The sequence below is a fragment of the Scyliorhinus canicula genome, chromosome 7, assembly GCF_902713615.1.
Source record: "Scyliorhinus canicula chromosome 7, sScyCan1.1, whole genome shotgun sequence".
In the NCBI taxonomy this organism is placed as follows: Eukaryota; Metazoa; Chordata; class Chondrichthyes; order Carcharhiniformes; family Scyliorhinidae; genus Scyliorhinus; species Scyliorhinus canicula.
Genome location: NC_052152.1, coordinates 204,798,296 through 204,813,891, shown reverse-complemented (window position 1 = coordinate 204,813,891; position 15,596 = coordinate 204,798,296). Strand labels below are relative to the sequence as shown.

At 48.0% G+C, this 15,596-nt stretch overlaps 1 protein-coding gene across 2 annotated transcripts; it reads right to left on the bottom strand.

Annotated features, from left to right (window-relative positions):
• Positions 1 to 9,125: 9,125 nt before the first annotated feature.
• Positions 9,126 to 14,234, bottom strand: LOC119969737. Of its 2 annotated transcripts, none has more exons than XM_038803756.1 (2): positions 13,939 to 14,234; positions 9,126 to 12,733 (listed from the first exon to the last, which is right to left on the bottom strand). In XM_038803756.1, exon 2 carries the CDS (start codon positions 12,682 to 12,684, stop codon positions 11,689 to 11,691), a length of 996 nt encoding a protein of 331 aa, XP_038659684.1. In that variant the 5' UTR covers positions 12,685 to 12,733; positions 13,939 to 14,234; the 3' UTR covers positions 9,126 to 11,688. The 2 variants fall into 2 exon arrangements, with proteins under 2 accessions (XP_038659684.1, XP_038659685.1); XM_038803757.1 differs by lacking the exon at positions 13,939 to 14,234 and adding an exon at positions 13,120 to 13,343.
• Between the last annotated feature and the right edge of the window lie 1,362 nt (positions 14,235 to 15,596).

Below are 15,596 nucleotides of genomic sequence, written 5' to 3'. Positions count from 1 at the left end.
TTACAATGTGCAACATACAATCACATGGTATATTTGAGGCAAACAGCCTTCAGGGGGAAGCTAGATAAGGTGGAAGAGAAAGGAATAGATGATTATGTTGAGAGTGTGCGAAAAAACAGTTTGGGAAGAGACGCATGGTGAACATAAACACAGGCATAGCCCAAACCATGGATCTTGTTTTAGTAATGGAGAGGGATAGGTGCGAGCAACAGGGCAAGGTTTATAATTGGGGGAAGGGTAAATACAATGCTGTCCGACAAGAATTGAAGTGCAGAAGTTGGGAACATAGGCTGTCAGGGAAGGACACAAGTGAAATGTGGAACTTGTTCAAGGAACAGGTACTGCGTGTTTTTGATATGTATGTCCCTGTCAGGCAGGGAAGAGATGGTCGAGTGAGGGAACCATGGTTGACAAGAGAGGTTGAATGTCTTGTTAAGAGGAAGAAGGAGACTTATGTAAGGCTGAAGAAACAAGGTTCAGACAGGGCGCTGGAGGGATACAAGATAGCCAGGAGGGAACTGAAGAAAGGGATTAGGAGAGCTAAGAGAGGGCATGAAAAATCTTTGGCGGGTAGGATCAAGGAAAACCCCAAGGCCTTTTACACATATGTGAGAAATATGAGAATGACTAGAGCGAGGGTAGGTCCGATTAAGGACAGTAGCGGGAGATTGTGTATTGAGTCTGAAGAGATAGGAGAGGCCTTGAACAAGTATTTTTCTTCAGTATTTACAAACGAGAGGGGCCATATTGTTGGAGAGGACAGCGTGAAGCAGACTGATAAGCTTGAGGAGATACTTGTCAGGAAGGAAGATGTGTTGCGCGTTTTGAAAAACTTGAGGATAGACAAGTCCCCCGGGCCTGACGGGATATATCCAAGGATTCTATGGGAAGCAAGAAATGAAATTGCAGAGCCGTTGGCAATGATCTTTTCGTCCTCGCTGTCAACAGGGGTGGTACCAGAGGATTGGAGAGTGGCGAATGTCGTGCCCCTGTTCAAAAAAGGGAATAGGGATAACCCTGGGAATTACAGGCCAGTTAGTCTTACTTCGGTGGTAGGCAAAGTAATGGAAAGGGTACTGAGGGATAGGATTTCTGAGCATCTGGAAAGGCATTGCTTGATTAGGGATAGTCAGCACAGATTTGTGAGGGGTAGGTCTTGCCTTACAAGTCTTATTGAATTCTTTGAGGAGGTGACCAAGCATGTGGATGAAGGTAAAGCAGTGGATGTAGTGTACATGGATTTTAGTAAGGCATTTGATAAGGTTCCCCATGGTAGGCTTATGCAGAAAGTAAGGAGGCATGGGATAGTGGGAAATTTGGCCAGTTGGATAACAAACTGGCTAACCGATAGAAGACAGAGAGTTGTGGCAGATGGCAAATATTCAGCCTGGAGCCCAGTTATCAGTGGCATACCGCAGGGATCAGTTCTGGGTCCTCTGCTGTTTGTGATTTTCATTAACGACTTGGATGAGGGAGTTGAAGGGTGGGTCAGTAAATTTGCAGATGATACGAAGATTGGTGGAGTTGTGGATAGTGAGGAGGGCTGTTGTCGGCTTCAAAGAGACATAGATAGAATGCAGAGCTGGGCTGAGAAGTGGCAGATGGAGTTTAACCCTGACAAGTGTGAGGTTGTCCATTTTGGAAGGACAAATATGAATGCGGAATACAGGGTTAATGGTAGGGTTCTTGGCAATGTGGAGGAGCAGAGAGATCTTGGGGTCTATGTTCATAGTTCTTTGAAAGTTGCCACTCAAGTGGATAGAGCTGTGAAGAAGGCCTATGGTGTGCTAGCGTTCATTAGCAGAGGGATTGAATTTAAGAGCCATGAGGTGATGATGCAGCTGTACAAAACCTTGGTCAGGCCACATTTGGAGTACTGTGTGCAGTTCTGGTCACCTCATTTTAGGAAGGATGTGGAAGCTTTGGAAAAGGTGCAAAGGAGATTTACCAGGATGTTGCCTGGAATGGAGAGTAGGTCATACGAGGAAAGTTTGAGGGTGCTAGGCCTTTTCTCATTAGAATGGAGAAGGATGAGGGGCGACTTGATAGAGGTTTATAAGATGATCAGGGGAATAGATAGAGTAGACAGTCAGAGACTTTTTCCCTGGGTGGAACACACCATTACAAGGGGACATAAATTTAAGATAAATGGTGGAAGATATAGAGGGGATGTCAGAGGTAGGTTCTTTACCCAGAGAGTAGTGGGGGCATGGAATGCACTGCCTGTGGTAGTAGTTGAGTCGGAAAATTTATGGACCTTCAAGCGGCTATTGGATAGGTACTTGGATTAGGGTAGAATAAGGGAGTGTAGGTTAACTTCTTAAGGGCAGCACGGTAGCATTTTGGATAGCACAATTGCTTCACAGCTCCAGGGACCCAAGTTCGATTTCGACTTGGGTCACTGTCTGTGTGGAGTCTGCACATCCTCCCCGTGACTGTGTGGGTTTCCTCCGGGTGCTCCGGTTTCCTCCCACAGTCCAAAGATGTGCAGGTTGGGTGGATTGGCCATGAAAAATTGTCCAAAATTCTATGATTAACCTAGGACAAAAGTTCGGCGCAACATCGTGGGCCGAAGGGCCTGTTCTGTGCTGTATTTCTCTATATCTCTATTTCAGTAGAAAAAACATATTTCAAGACAGAGCTGATTCAAATAACCACTTGCAGCCCAGGGATGTATCTACACTGGAGGGATGGATCCAACGGGGAACAATGGTCGAAAAAAATGCAAAATCTCTTAACCTCAAATAATTTCTGACAAAAGATCATTGACCTGAGACCCTAACTCTCTTTCTCTCTCCCCACAGCTGCTCCCAGTTCTGTTGAATATTACCAGCACTTTTGGATATTTAGGGTGAGAGTCTAAATATAACCTCAGAAGAAGGTTATTCAGCCCATCTAGTCCATGCTAGCTCTCTGCACAGCAATCCATTCAGTGCCATTCTCCCAAACCATACCTGTAGCACTGCAGGTTTATTTCCCTCAAGTACTTATTCAGTTTCCTTTTTAAACATTCACTGTCTCCACTTTCACCACTTTTGTTGGCCGCAAGCTCCATATTACTGCCTGAAACAGTTTGTCTCACGCCTCCCATATTTCATGACCTAAATCTTTAATGTGTCTCCTAGTCCGTGTACCATCAGCTAATGAGCTCAGCTTTTCTTTGTCTCCCTTAGCTAAACCAGTCACAATCTTGGACACTTGTATCAGATCTGCCCACAATCTCCTTTTATTTCAAATGCTGTGCTGTCATTTCAAAGACATTTCGGAGGCAAAGTTGGTGTTTAGTTGTGCCCCTCAATACATTGCAATTTGAAGCAGGTGATATCTCAAGATATTCCTTCGACCGCTTGTGTTCAACACTCACCGACACAGACACACTTCGACTACGTTGAAGGCTGATGAAATCTTGCCAAAGATTAACCAACTGAGCTCCCACAGTGGTTCTGAACAGGCTGTTCCATTGTCGTACCATGCGGTTTTGTTCAATAAATATTCTCAAATAGTTGAGTGATACTCAAAAAGAAAAGTTGAAAATTATCCAGATGACCTTGTTCTTGCTCTTCAGTCTCACGTGTTCAATATTAAACCACTTCTTCCACCAATATTTATCCCATTCATATGTGCATAACACTATACATGTCCACACGCAGCCTCCAGTTATTCATTCATCACTGAGGCATGTGTAAATAACCCAATATGAAACGCTCAAGAAATCTTCCTGTAAAGGTTAATGGAAACGTGGGCCTCTCTCCCAAAATCAGACCAACATGAAATATGGACTGGATCAGTTGAAAACTTCAAAACTGAGATTGATAGGATTTTGTTTGGTGAAGTTGTAAAGGGTTATGGAATCAATTTGGGTCCATGGGATTCAGATACAGATCAGATATGATCCATTTGATGGCCTCCTCCTGTACCTACATTCCTATGAATACCCACCTCCCCCACTCCTCTCTTTGCATCCCCCTTCATCTTCCCTGTGGTAAGACTGAGCTGAACAATCCCTAGCATTTCAGGAGTTCTCTTAACCCATGATCCACTCACGGACGGCCATAGGTCCCCAAGCGGCAATCAGTTTCAAATACATTCACTTCTACATCAAAGTTGTTTAATATAACATTGTGCTGTACATAATAAATATTTATTAGTCTTCACCTGTATGGAATTCAGTTCTTGCTTCAAAGAAAATATTTGCTTCAGATGTGAAGTAGACTGGGAAAGGAAACTTCAAACTCTAAACAGAAAGGGGAAGTTTGAACTCTTACACACATGGATCTGAAGTTCTTAGCTTCTGATGTCAATACTCTCTGCTTTTCTGATATTTGAGTAAGAGGCATTTCGTCTTCATTGAGTTGAAATGTGAATGTGATGAAGATGAAGGTAAGATGGGCTATTTTGTATTCACATAGCAACTTTTCCCAACTCATGAATATTTCAAAGTACCTCACGTTCAAGGAGTTATTTTAAAGTGTGGTCACTGTTGTTCCATAGGGCATTACAGTAGACATTCTGGCCAAAGTATGGGCCCCAAAAACAACAATAATCTAAATGATCTGCTTTCTATTTTGAAGGTATTGGCTGCAGAGAAGAATCTTGCTCAGGATACCTGAGGAAATCCTGGCTCTTTTAAAAGCTGCCTTGAACAATTGCAAGAGGCATATAGAGAACCCAACATCCAATCCAAGCATTTGCTGTATAGAACCTTAGTTAGGCCACACTTGGAGTACAGTGTTCAATTCTGGTTGCCACACTACCAGAAAGACGTGGAGGCTTTAGACAGGGTGCAGAAGAGATTTACCAAGATGGTGCCTGGTATGGAGGGCATTAGCTATGTGGAGAGGTTGAATAAACTTGGTTTGTTCTCACTGGAATGAAGGAGGTTGAGGGGCGACCTGATAGAAGTCTACAAAATTATGAGGGGCATAGACAGAGTGGATAGTCAGAGACTTTTTCCCAGGGTAGAGGGGTCAATTACTAGGGCCATAGGTTTAAGGTGCAAGGGGCAAGGTTTAGAGGAGATGTATGAGGTAAGTTTTTTAGACCGAGGGTCGTGGGTGCTTGGAACCCGCTGCCGGAGGAGGTGGTGGAAGCAGGGACGCTAGTGACATTTAAGGGGCATCTTGACAAATACATGAATAGGATGGGAATAGAAGGATATGGACCCTGAAAGTGTAGAATATTTTAGTTTAGGCGGGCAGCATGGTCGGCGCAGGCTTGGAGGGCCGAAGGGCCTGTTCCTGTGCTGTACTTTTCTTTGTTCTTTGTTCTTTAGTCAGTATTGCAGCTGTGGTCATGTGCTGAGGAATGGAAAGGTTTTCTACTTCTGTCACCCAGTGTCAGTATATCAGATAGAGCGGAGTGTAAACTCCTTTCACACTCCCTTATCAGATCAGATATAGTGATAGTTAGTGTAGGTTAGCATCTCCTACTCTATCGCAACAGAATACATTTCTTTTGTGATCTCCATATCTTAAAGTTTTCAAAACATATTTCACAGAAGTCTAGAAAGTTTTCAGCACAGAAAAAGTCAATTCAGCCCACCATGCCTGCACTGGAGAACCCTCCAGCCTAACCCACTTTCTTACCCAAGGTCTGAAGCCCTGTGGGTCACAGCACTTTTAAAAAATACAAAGAGAGTTTCTACTTTTACCACCCTTTCAGACCACGAGTCCCAGATCCCTACCACATCCTGGGTGTAAGTATTTCTACAACTTCCCTTGAAGTCTTCTGTAAATTACTTTAAACCTAGAGTCCTTGATGACTGACTTCTCTGCTTAAGGAAATAAGCTTTTTCTATCCGTTACATTTTCACCCATCATAATTTTATAAAACTCAACTAAATCTCCCTTCAGCCTTTTCTAAAGAAAACTATCCACCTATCCAATACGTCGCCATAGCAAAAGAAAAGTATTTTCTGAGCAACAACCTGATAAACCTCCCCTGTACTCCCTCTGGTGTGATCACATCCTTCCTGTAATGTGGTGACCAGAACTGCACACAGTATTCGACTTTTCACGTAACAAAACAAAGAACAAGAACAATGAAAAGTACAGCACAGGAACAGGTCCTTCGGCCCTCCAAGCCCGTGCCGACCATGCTGCCCAACTAAACTACAATCTTCTACACTTCCTGGGTCCGTATCTCTCTATTCCCATCCTATTCATGTATAACCTCCCTGTACTTGAAGGAAAGCTCCATATGCCTTCTTAACTACTTTATCAATTTGCCATTCTACCTTCAGAGACTTGTGGACATGCATTCCAAGCTCTCGTTCTTCTTTTACAGTACCCCAGTATCATTTGACAAAGTTAATGTTTTGAAGTGTGGACACGGTTGCTCTGTAGGTCTACAAAATCATGAGAGGCATAGACAGGATGGATATCAAGAAGCTTTTTCCCAGAGTGGGGGACGTAATTACTAGGGGTCACAAGTACAAGGTGAGAGGGGAAATGTTTAAGGGAGATATACTTGGAAAGTTCTTTACAGAGGGTGGTGGGTGCCTGGAACGCATTGCCGGTGGAGGTGGTAGAGGAGGGCATGATAGCGTCATTTAAGATGTATCTAGACAGATACATGAATGGGCAGGGAGCAGGGAGATACAGATCCTTAGAAAATAGGCAACAATTTTAGATAGAGGATCTGGATCGGCACAGGCTTGGAGGGCCGAAGGGCCTGTTCCTGTGCTGTAATTTTTCTTTGTTCTTTGTAAAACAAGAATAAGAAGCTTGTACTCAGAAAAGTTCCAAAAAAGCAACTGAGATAAGTATGGTAACCTGTTTGGTGGTGTTGGTTGAGGAATAAATCTTAACAAGGATAATGCTCCTGTTCTCTTATGAATAAGTGGTCTTTTACATTAACCTGAATTGGATCTTGGTTTGATGGATCACCCTAAGTAGCACTTCTTACAATGCAGCATGTCCTCAGTACTGAACTAAAGTATTACACTACATTATGTATTGTGATGCTAATGCTGGCAATATTCCTCTCAGGTGGTTCACTCTCTACATTAACAACCAAGTACAAGACATTATAGTAAAAAGGGTTCATGCTAAGTGACAGGAAATTTAGATTAATGAGCTGAAAACAAACAGCAGTCACTGGATGATACCTGCTTTGAATAACAGTAAGAAGTCTTACAACACCAGGTTAAAGTCCAACAGGTTTGTTTCAAACACGAGCTTTCGGAGCACGGCTCCTTCTTCAGGTGAAGAAGGAGCCGTGCTCCGAAAGCTCGTGTTTGAAACAAACCTGTTGGACTTTAACCTGGTGTTGTAAGACTTCTTACTGTGCTCACCCCAGTCCAACGCCGGCATCTCCACATCATGCTTTGAATAAAGTTTGGATTTAAAGTGCAGGTGTTTTAGGTTATCGGCACTCTGAGAGTGGAAATTATTCTTTTTTATAAAACATATTCAGATTCTAAGACATTCCTTAGAGCAGAGATGGCTGAGGAGGGACGTCATTAAGGTATACAAAATGATGAGGGATCTAGATAGGAAGAAACCTTTCCCCTTAGTAGAGGTGTTAGTAACCAAGGGGTATGGATTTAAGGAAAGGAGCAGGACATTTGAGGGGGGTGTGGAAGTGCGGTAAATGTGGGAACCCTCACAACATTTAAGGAGAATTTAGACGCCACACCATATAAGGCTACAGACCAAGAATTGGAAAATGGGATTAGAATAGATAGGTGCTTGATGGCCGGCACAAATACAATGGGCCAAAGGGCCTCTTTCTGTGCTGTAACTGTATGACATTCAGTTTAATGAATCTCATCTGAAACAAGTCTGTACACTGAAAGCACCGCTGACGATGAAATCTCCTCTCCAATGAAGAGGCTAAGTGCAGATTTGAGTGATGCTTTGTATATTTCCGCTTCTTCCAAATGTTCCTGACTTTTCTACAGCTTACCGCTTCAGCCCACCTGCATTGGCATTTGCAATTTATTTCACCTCCATGCTCTAAGAATTGAATGAAGCAACTTTAGACCTTGGCTGATTCCACCATTTTCTTTCTGGGCTGTCAGTTGAGTTGCCTTCCATTCTCTGATGGCTATCACTCAACAACCTCTGAATTCAGCAGTCAAATGCGCACAGAGTTGAATACCCCAGCAAAAGAGAAATAAGAAACCTGTGGAAGACAGGCTCTTGATCAGAACCAATTCCTTTGCCTCATATAGCTGGATAAGGTCACTGCTACCTTTAAAAGACATGACAATACATGTGCAGCCTGAACACACCTCCCAGCACTGACTACCCCCACCGTTGAGGCTTTTGCAGGACTAAGATATTCAACGCACCAAACTGTGAATGAAGGCTTCAAATATTCTCCCCATTTAAAATAAAAGAACTTTATAGCCAATAAATTGTTTTGGAAATGTTAAACTATAGGAATCCTGGCAATCACGCTGTGCACAGCAAGATCCCACAGTGTGTTAATAACCAGGTCAACTGTTTTGCGATGTTAATTGATGGATAAATATTGGCAAAGGTTTCCGGTCGAACTCCCTCGCTGTTCGTGAAATAGTTTCTTGTGATTTTTATCCTGAGAGGGTAGATGCAGACTTGGTACAATGTCTCAGCCAAAAGACTATGCTGGGATATAGGCCTAGGTTTTGGTACATAGAATAGAATCGCCAGAGTGCAGAAGGAGGCCATTCGGCCCATTGAGTCTGCACCAACCTTCCAAAAGAACACCCCAACCCAGACACAATCCCCCACCCTATCCCTGCAACCCCACCTAAGGACAATTTAGCATATCCAATCCATCTAACCTGCACATCTTTGGTCTGTGGGAGGAATCCAAAACACACAGAGGAAACCCACGCAGACACGGGGAGAACGTGCAGACTCCGCACAGTCACCTGAGGTCGGAATCGAACCCAGGTCCCTGGTGCTGTGAGGCAGCAGTACTAATCACTAAGCCACCATGCTACCCATACCTGCACCCATAAGCTCTGATTCAGACATAAGCATGTGAGCAACAGATCATTGGCTGATAATTCAATGCTGATGTACAAGTAATCAAAAATATGATATATCCAGCTTTAACCATACAGCACCATGCTCAAACATAACTGAGCAAAAAAGGGAAAGAATTGGAAAATTTATGCCAATAAATTATTCCGTTTATATTTTTATTATCTCATTTTTTGTAGGCACGGCAGAACACTGAATATTTTCTACAATGTAGGTTTGATTAAAAAGTGATTAAAAAGTGGTTATGCAGAGAAACATCAATAAACATATGAACAAACTTTGGAACATCCCAACAATTTTTCAAGCATTGTAACAAAAACTGCAGCTAAGGACTTGCAGTATTTTATCAAAGGCTTACTGCCTCTTACTGCAAGAGAATATTTAACTCTTCCCTGCGGGCAATGTATGCTTGGAGAAGATATTTACACATCAGAAATATTGCACCATTAAAAAAGTAAAAAAGAACTCAATCTCCTACCTGCTAATAGTCTGTTTAGAAGCCCTATGATATGTAACAGACAGCAGAATATTACATTACATTTTGGTATAGTGTCCATGTGTTTTACAGTATATACTGACATTTTCTAAAAGCAAGATGACCGATGGTCAATTGCATACTTTAGAGTTAGTATTTATCACACTTTCTGAAATAAAGATTTATGAATATATTTAAAAATAAAATCTGTATCCTTTTGAAGTATTACTATCTTCTGTGAAGTTGTATATTTTAACTAATAGGAAAACTACAACATTAGGTATTAACGTCGCAAAGGCTGCTGACTAGCTCAGTGAAATAACATTATAACAGGCCCTAACCAAAATGTTGTTTTTAATTGTCTCATTTATCTCCTTCTCTCTTAAAAGTGCTGACTCCGCTAAGTACAGTTTGATGTGCTCCAAGAGCCTGTGTCTCTTCAAAATAGCTATTTATTATGTGTGAGCTTGGACAATGAATGTTGGCTTGACATTGAACTGTGATTGACCCCTCTTGAACTGAGCATATAAGTGGAGTTGTCAGCTGGAGGGTCACTGGACAGTATTCAAGAGCAAAATCTTTAGTTATTTTCCCCATTTCTATTCCAAGGTCAATCACACAGTTGCAACATGCCAATGGAAACTAAAGGAGACATGTAAGGGTCAGACACTCTACAAGGATAGATCTAAATGACTGATCTTTATGACAGAAGTCAACGGTGTACAGTCGATGACTCTGTAAACAGTACACAAGAGGTCATTAGCACACTACTTCATATCAAAACACAATGATGAGTTAAGGTGGGCAGGTTTAGATTAATGACATGCAACCTCATGTTAGGAAATGTAATTTCAATCAAACTTTTCCAACAGATGGAATGAATTCCAGGAAAGATCACAACCCCAAATTGTGTAAGAAATTGTTGGATTCTGGACAGTTGGGATTTCTCCAGGCAGGAAGCTTGGATGTGCCAAAGGATTAACTAATCCTTCATTGCCACAATGTCAAAGTGCTAGGACTCCTGACCTCGTAGGATTGAGGGAACATTTCCACCACAGACTGGTAAAAAATAATCCAACCTTCTCCAAGGGCAACTAGGATTGGGTAATAAATGCTGGCCTTGCCACAAAAATTAATTATTTTCAAAATCATTGTGGTCCTGTGATCTAGTCACACCCCAACTTAAATCTACCAACTCAGCTCTGAGCATGGGATTCGAGTTTAGATCACGGTGGCAAAGATATATGAAGTTGTCCCATTTAGCTGCAATCTCAGTTTATGTCATTTTACTGATCTATCTATGATTCTCCTGCTAAGCAATGGAAGGAGCCACCTCTGCTGCTACATTAGGATTTGTATTTGCCCACCTTGTGTAACCGGAAGAGTTTTTCTGAAAGAGTGTAACAATTATTTTGAATACTATAAATTATTGATTCATTCATTAAACATCAAAAAAATCTGCACCACCCCATGGCTGCCAACCTACTCTTACCAGAGTTTAAAATGTCAATTATTCAGCCTCTAAATACACGCATCATATGAGGGATTCTATTGCATTGCTACATCATACACTGGAGTATACACCAGACTCAGTGAGGTTTTGCTGAGGCCCTTTGCTTTGGAAGACGAAACTGGATGTGGTGCCCGGCCTATGGCGGGATCCGGTCAGTGGGAGATCCAGTCTGTCTGAAATGCCTTTCCTGTGGGATCCCATCCACCTGGAATGTGGCTGTATTAGAATCCGGTCTGTGTGTGAGATGTGTCTCTGTGAGAGGCAATCTGTCCGCATGGGTTCGAGTAATCTATCTGATATCCAGCTTGTAGGTTGGGTCCGCTCGGGAATTGCCATGGAATCTGCCGAGGGCCCAGAACATACTGCAGTTTGTGATAATGTGGCAGGTTTTTGGTCACAAGATGCACTGGGTGTTTGAGGCGGTCCCAGGGGGAGGTGAACACTCCTTCCCAGCGCACACCCAATCCTTTTTAAATATATGCTTAAAATGTATTGCAACATAAACTTAACACTAGTTTCTCCCCGGACATGGGCTGGCGCCTTTAGACTGGGGCTGATGTGAATCGTTGGATAGACGCCGAGGTTTGAAATTGGATTCAGTGTGGACTGTGTTGCGGTGCCTCTGATACACAATCCCTGACCAGACACAGTGCGCTTCAACACTCTCTGAATGAGGGATGTCTCGGAGAGATGTGGCACTTGGAGAGTTGGGGAAAGAAGCTTGTTCAGGAGCCTCTGTGGATGACATTGTCGGAGAGGGGAATGGCCTCAGCCTCTATCAGGGACTGGTGACCCTCGCCGTCCCCTGGCCTCATCCTCAGGTTAATGGAGCCGTAGGTTTTCCTGGCCCTGGCAGTGAGCAGGAGGTTCCTCCTGCTGTACAGCTCCCCTCGGCAGATCGACACCATCAGCAGCAGAGACAGCAGCATCCCTCCCAGAGTCAGCAGCCCCAGGCCGGCGATGATGCATTTGTCCAAATGGGAGCCCAGCTGGGCGGAGTGCAGCTCCAGTCTCTCCATCTCCCGGGCGCTCACCGTGTCCGGGTCCACCTTCCCCTCCCTGGGGATGGCGTAAGCGATAACTACCAGGCTGATCCCGGCCACCAACAACACCAGCGCCACCGTGAAGCCATAATCAGCCGGCTGGATCCCCCCGTCCGGCTCCGGCTCCTCCTCGGAGCGGGGCGAGCTGTCCTGTCCCCTGTGCCGGCTGCAGGCAGCCCCTGTCCCCGCATGGCTGCAGCTCCTCTCCCGCTGCCCGCTGTCCGCTGTCCGCGGTGCTGAAAGCTGGCCGCCCTCACCCCGGAGCCCAGCCCCTGGGGCAGTTCCTGTCCCCGCCTGGCTGCAGCTCCTCTCCCGCTGCCCGCTGCCCGCTGCCCGCGGTGCTGAAAGCTGGCCGCCCTCACCCCGGAGCCCAGCCCGGGGGGCAGCTCCTGTCCCCGCATGGCTGCAGCTCCTCTCCCGCTGCCCGATGTCCGCTGTCCACGGTGCTGAAAGCTGGCCGCCCTCACCTCGGAGCCCAGCCCCGGGGGCAGCTCCTGTCCCCGCCTGGCTGCAGCTCCTCTCCCGCTGCCCGCTGTCCGCTGTCCACGGTGCTGAAAGCTGGCCGCCCTCACCCCGGAGCCCAGCCCCGGGAGCAGCCCCAGCCCCCCGGGCTGCACTCCTGTCCCCGGCGTCCCAGTCGCTCACTTCCAGAGGGTGATAGCATTCCGTAGACGCCATTGGAAGCGGGGTTCCCTGAACATCCCAGCGAGGCTCAGCTGCAATTTCCCTGCAAGTGAAGAGAAGGCGAGAGCGGAGTGAGAGTGAAACCAGGACACAGCAGCTGCACACTAACTCGTAACTGGCAGGAGGAGCGCGGACTCGCTGCTCATCGCCCCCCCCCCCCCCCATCCTCTCTGATCCCACCTATCCTCTCTGACCCCCCACGACCCCATCCTCTCTGACCCCCCCATCCTCTCTGACCTCCCTATCCTCTCTAATCCCCTATCCTTTCTGACCCCCCTTTCCACATCCCCCCTCTTCCAGACCTCCTTCAACCTGACCCCAGGAACAGAAGGAAGGAAGGGGTGTCAAGGACAGAGTTGGGAGCCTCCCTCCATCCCCCGTGGATGTCTGCAAGTCAATGTTGGCCTTGGACCGATCGAAGTGACTCACCCCCGGCGGTCAGATGGTCCCACCGAGCGGCCCCTTCATTCTGCTACTTCCCCATCAGCTAAATATCCAAAGTTTCTCCGTTCAGTTATTTCAACAATTGCAATTTCAGCAGAAACACTTTTCCATGCGCTGGGCGGCAGCCTACCTGGGGGAGAGAGAGGACAGAGCGAGAGAGGGAGAGAGAGGACAGAGAGAGAGAGAGGACACAGAGAGAGGGAGAGAAAGGGCACCGAGACGACAGAGAGAGAGATGACACCCAGAACGCGACGACAGAGAGAGTGGACAGAGATAGAGAGGACACAGAGAGAGGGAGAGGACACAGAAAGGGAGTACACACAGAGAGAGGACAGAGAGAAAGAGAGGACAGAGAGGACAGAGAAAGAGAGAGGACAAAGAGAGAGAGGGCAGAGAGAGAGAGGACAGAGAGGACAGAGAAAGAGAGGACACGGAGCGAGAGAGAGGACACAGAGAGAGAGGGGACAAAGAGAGAGAGGGCAGAGAGAGGACAGAGAGAGAGAGAGGACAGAGAAAGAGAGAGGATACACAGAGAGAGAGAGGATACAGACTGTACAATGGCGCCTGCCACCAGCAGCGAGACGGGGTTGGGCTGGATTCGGTTTATCAGGGCGGAAGGCGGTCACATTCCGCTCCCACACTCCCAGGACCCGGGCCAGCTCCCGGTGCGATTCCCGCTGCTGAAAGGCAACTCCCTCCCTAACTGCTAAATCCCGGCCATCCCACCCACTCTCCCCACATCGCAGGACATTTCCACATTCCCAACAATTATCCACATCCACTAAACTGCCGACGGTAACTTGCCTCTAAATCTAATTGTTCACGTCCTTAATCAATCAAATGCAGACCCGGTTACTGCGAGATGCTAGACTGTGAACTCACACCGGAGCTCCATCCAGCCTCTGTCTGCCCCACACCGAACACATTTCCAAGCTATCTGCTGACTCCTGCTCCCGAGGAACTCTCCTCCTCGATTATCTTTAACCCTTTCCACAGTCCGCACAGAATCGCTGCAACACCTGATTCCGGATTCCAGCCTCCTGCCAATAGGGGGCCTCAGCTGGAGAAAGGCTGAATTTCGACTGAAAAGGCGGTGAATTCCCCGGATCATTCTCAACACGCTCTCACTGTACCCCCTGTCTTTCCCTCCCTGCCTGCCCCCTCCCTCCCTGCCGTCTCCCTGCCCACTCCCTGCCTACCCCTCACTGCCTACCCCCTCCCTGCCCACTCCCTGCCTGCCCCTCGCTGCCTACCCCTCCCTGTCCACTCCCTACCTACTTCCCTGCCTCCCCCTCCCTGCCTGCCCCTCCCTCCCTGCTGTCTCCCTGCCCACTCCCTGTCTGACCCTCCCTGCCTGCCCCCTCCCTGCCCACTCCCTGCCTGCCCTTCCCTGCCTTCCCCCTCCCTACCTGCCCCCTCCCTCCCTGCCCCTTCCTGCCCGCTCCCTGCCTTCCCCCTCCCTGCCTGCCCACTCACTAGCTGCCCCCTCCCTCCCTGCCATCCCCCTGCACACTCGCTACCTGCCCCTCCCTGCCTGCCCAGCCCTGCCTGTCCCTCCCTGCCTGCTCCCTCCCTGCCTGCCCACTCCCTGCCTGCCCCTCCCTGTCTGCCCCTGCCCTGCCCCTCTCTGCCCCTTACTGCCTGCCCGTGCCCTGCCTGCCTCCTCCCCGCCTGCCCTCCCTGCCTGCTCCCTCCCTGCCTGCCCACTCCCTGCCTACCCCTCCCTGCCTGCCCCCTCCCTGCCTGCCCATTCCCTGCCTGCCCCTCCCAGTCTGCCCCTGCCCTGCCCCCTCTCTGCCCCTCCCAGCCTGCCCGTGCCCTGCCTGCCTCCTCCCTGCCTGCCTTCTCCTGCTTTCCCTCACTGCCTGCCTCTCCCCTGACGCCTCATTCCCCTGCCTGTCTGCCCGCTCCCTGCCCGCCCCCTCCCTGCCTGCGTGCCCCCTCCCTGCCCACTCATTGCCTGCCCACTCGCTGCCTGCCCCCTCCCTACGTGGCTCCTCTCTGCTTGTTGCCTCCCTGCCTTCCCCCTCCCTGCCTGCCCCGCCCTGCCCCCTCCCTGCCTCTCCCTGCCTGCCCCCTCCCTGCTTGACCCTCCTAGCCTACACCTCCCTGCCCCCGATCGTCCCCCTCTCTGCCCCTCCCTGCCTGTCCGCGCACTGCCTCCTCCCTGCCTGCATTCTCCCTGCTTGCCCCTCACTGCCTGCCTCCTCCCTGACCCCTCCCTGCCCGACCCTGCCTGCCCCCTCCTTGCCTGCGCCCTCCATGCCCTCTCCCTATCTGCCTGCTTCTTGCCTGCCCCTCTCTTTCTGCCCCCCTCCCTGCCTGCCACCTCACTGACCCCTCGCTGCCTGTACCCTTCCCTGCCTGCAAGCTGAGTGCCTATTCCCCTGCCTGTCTGCTCCCTGCCTGCCCCCTCCCTGCCTGTCTGCTCCCTGCCTGCCTCCACCCTGCCTGCCTGCTCC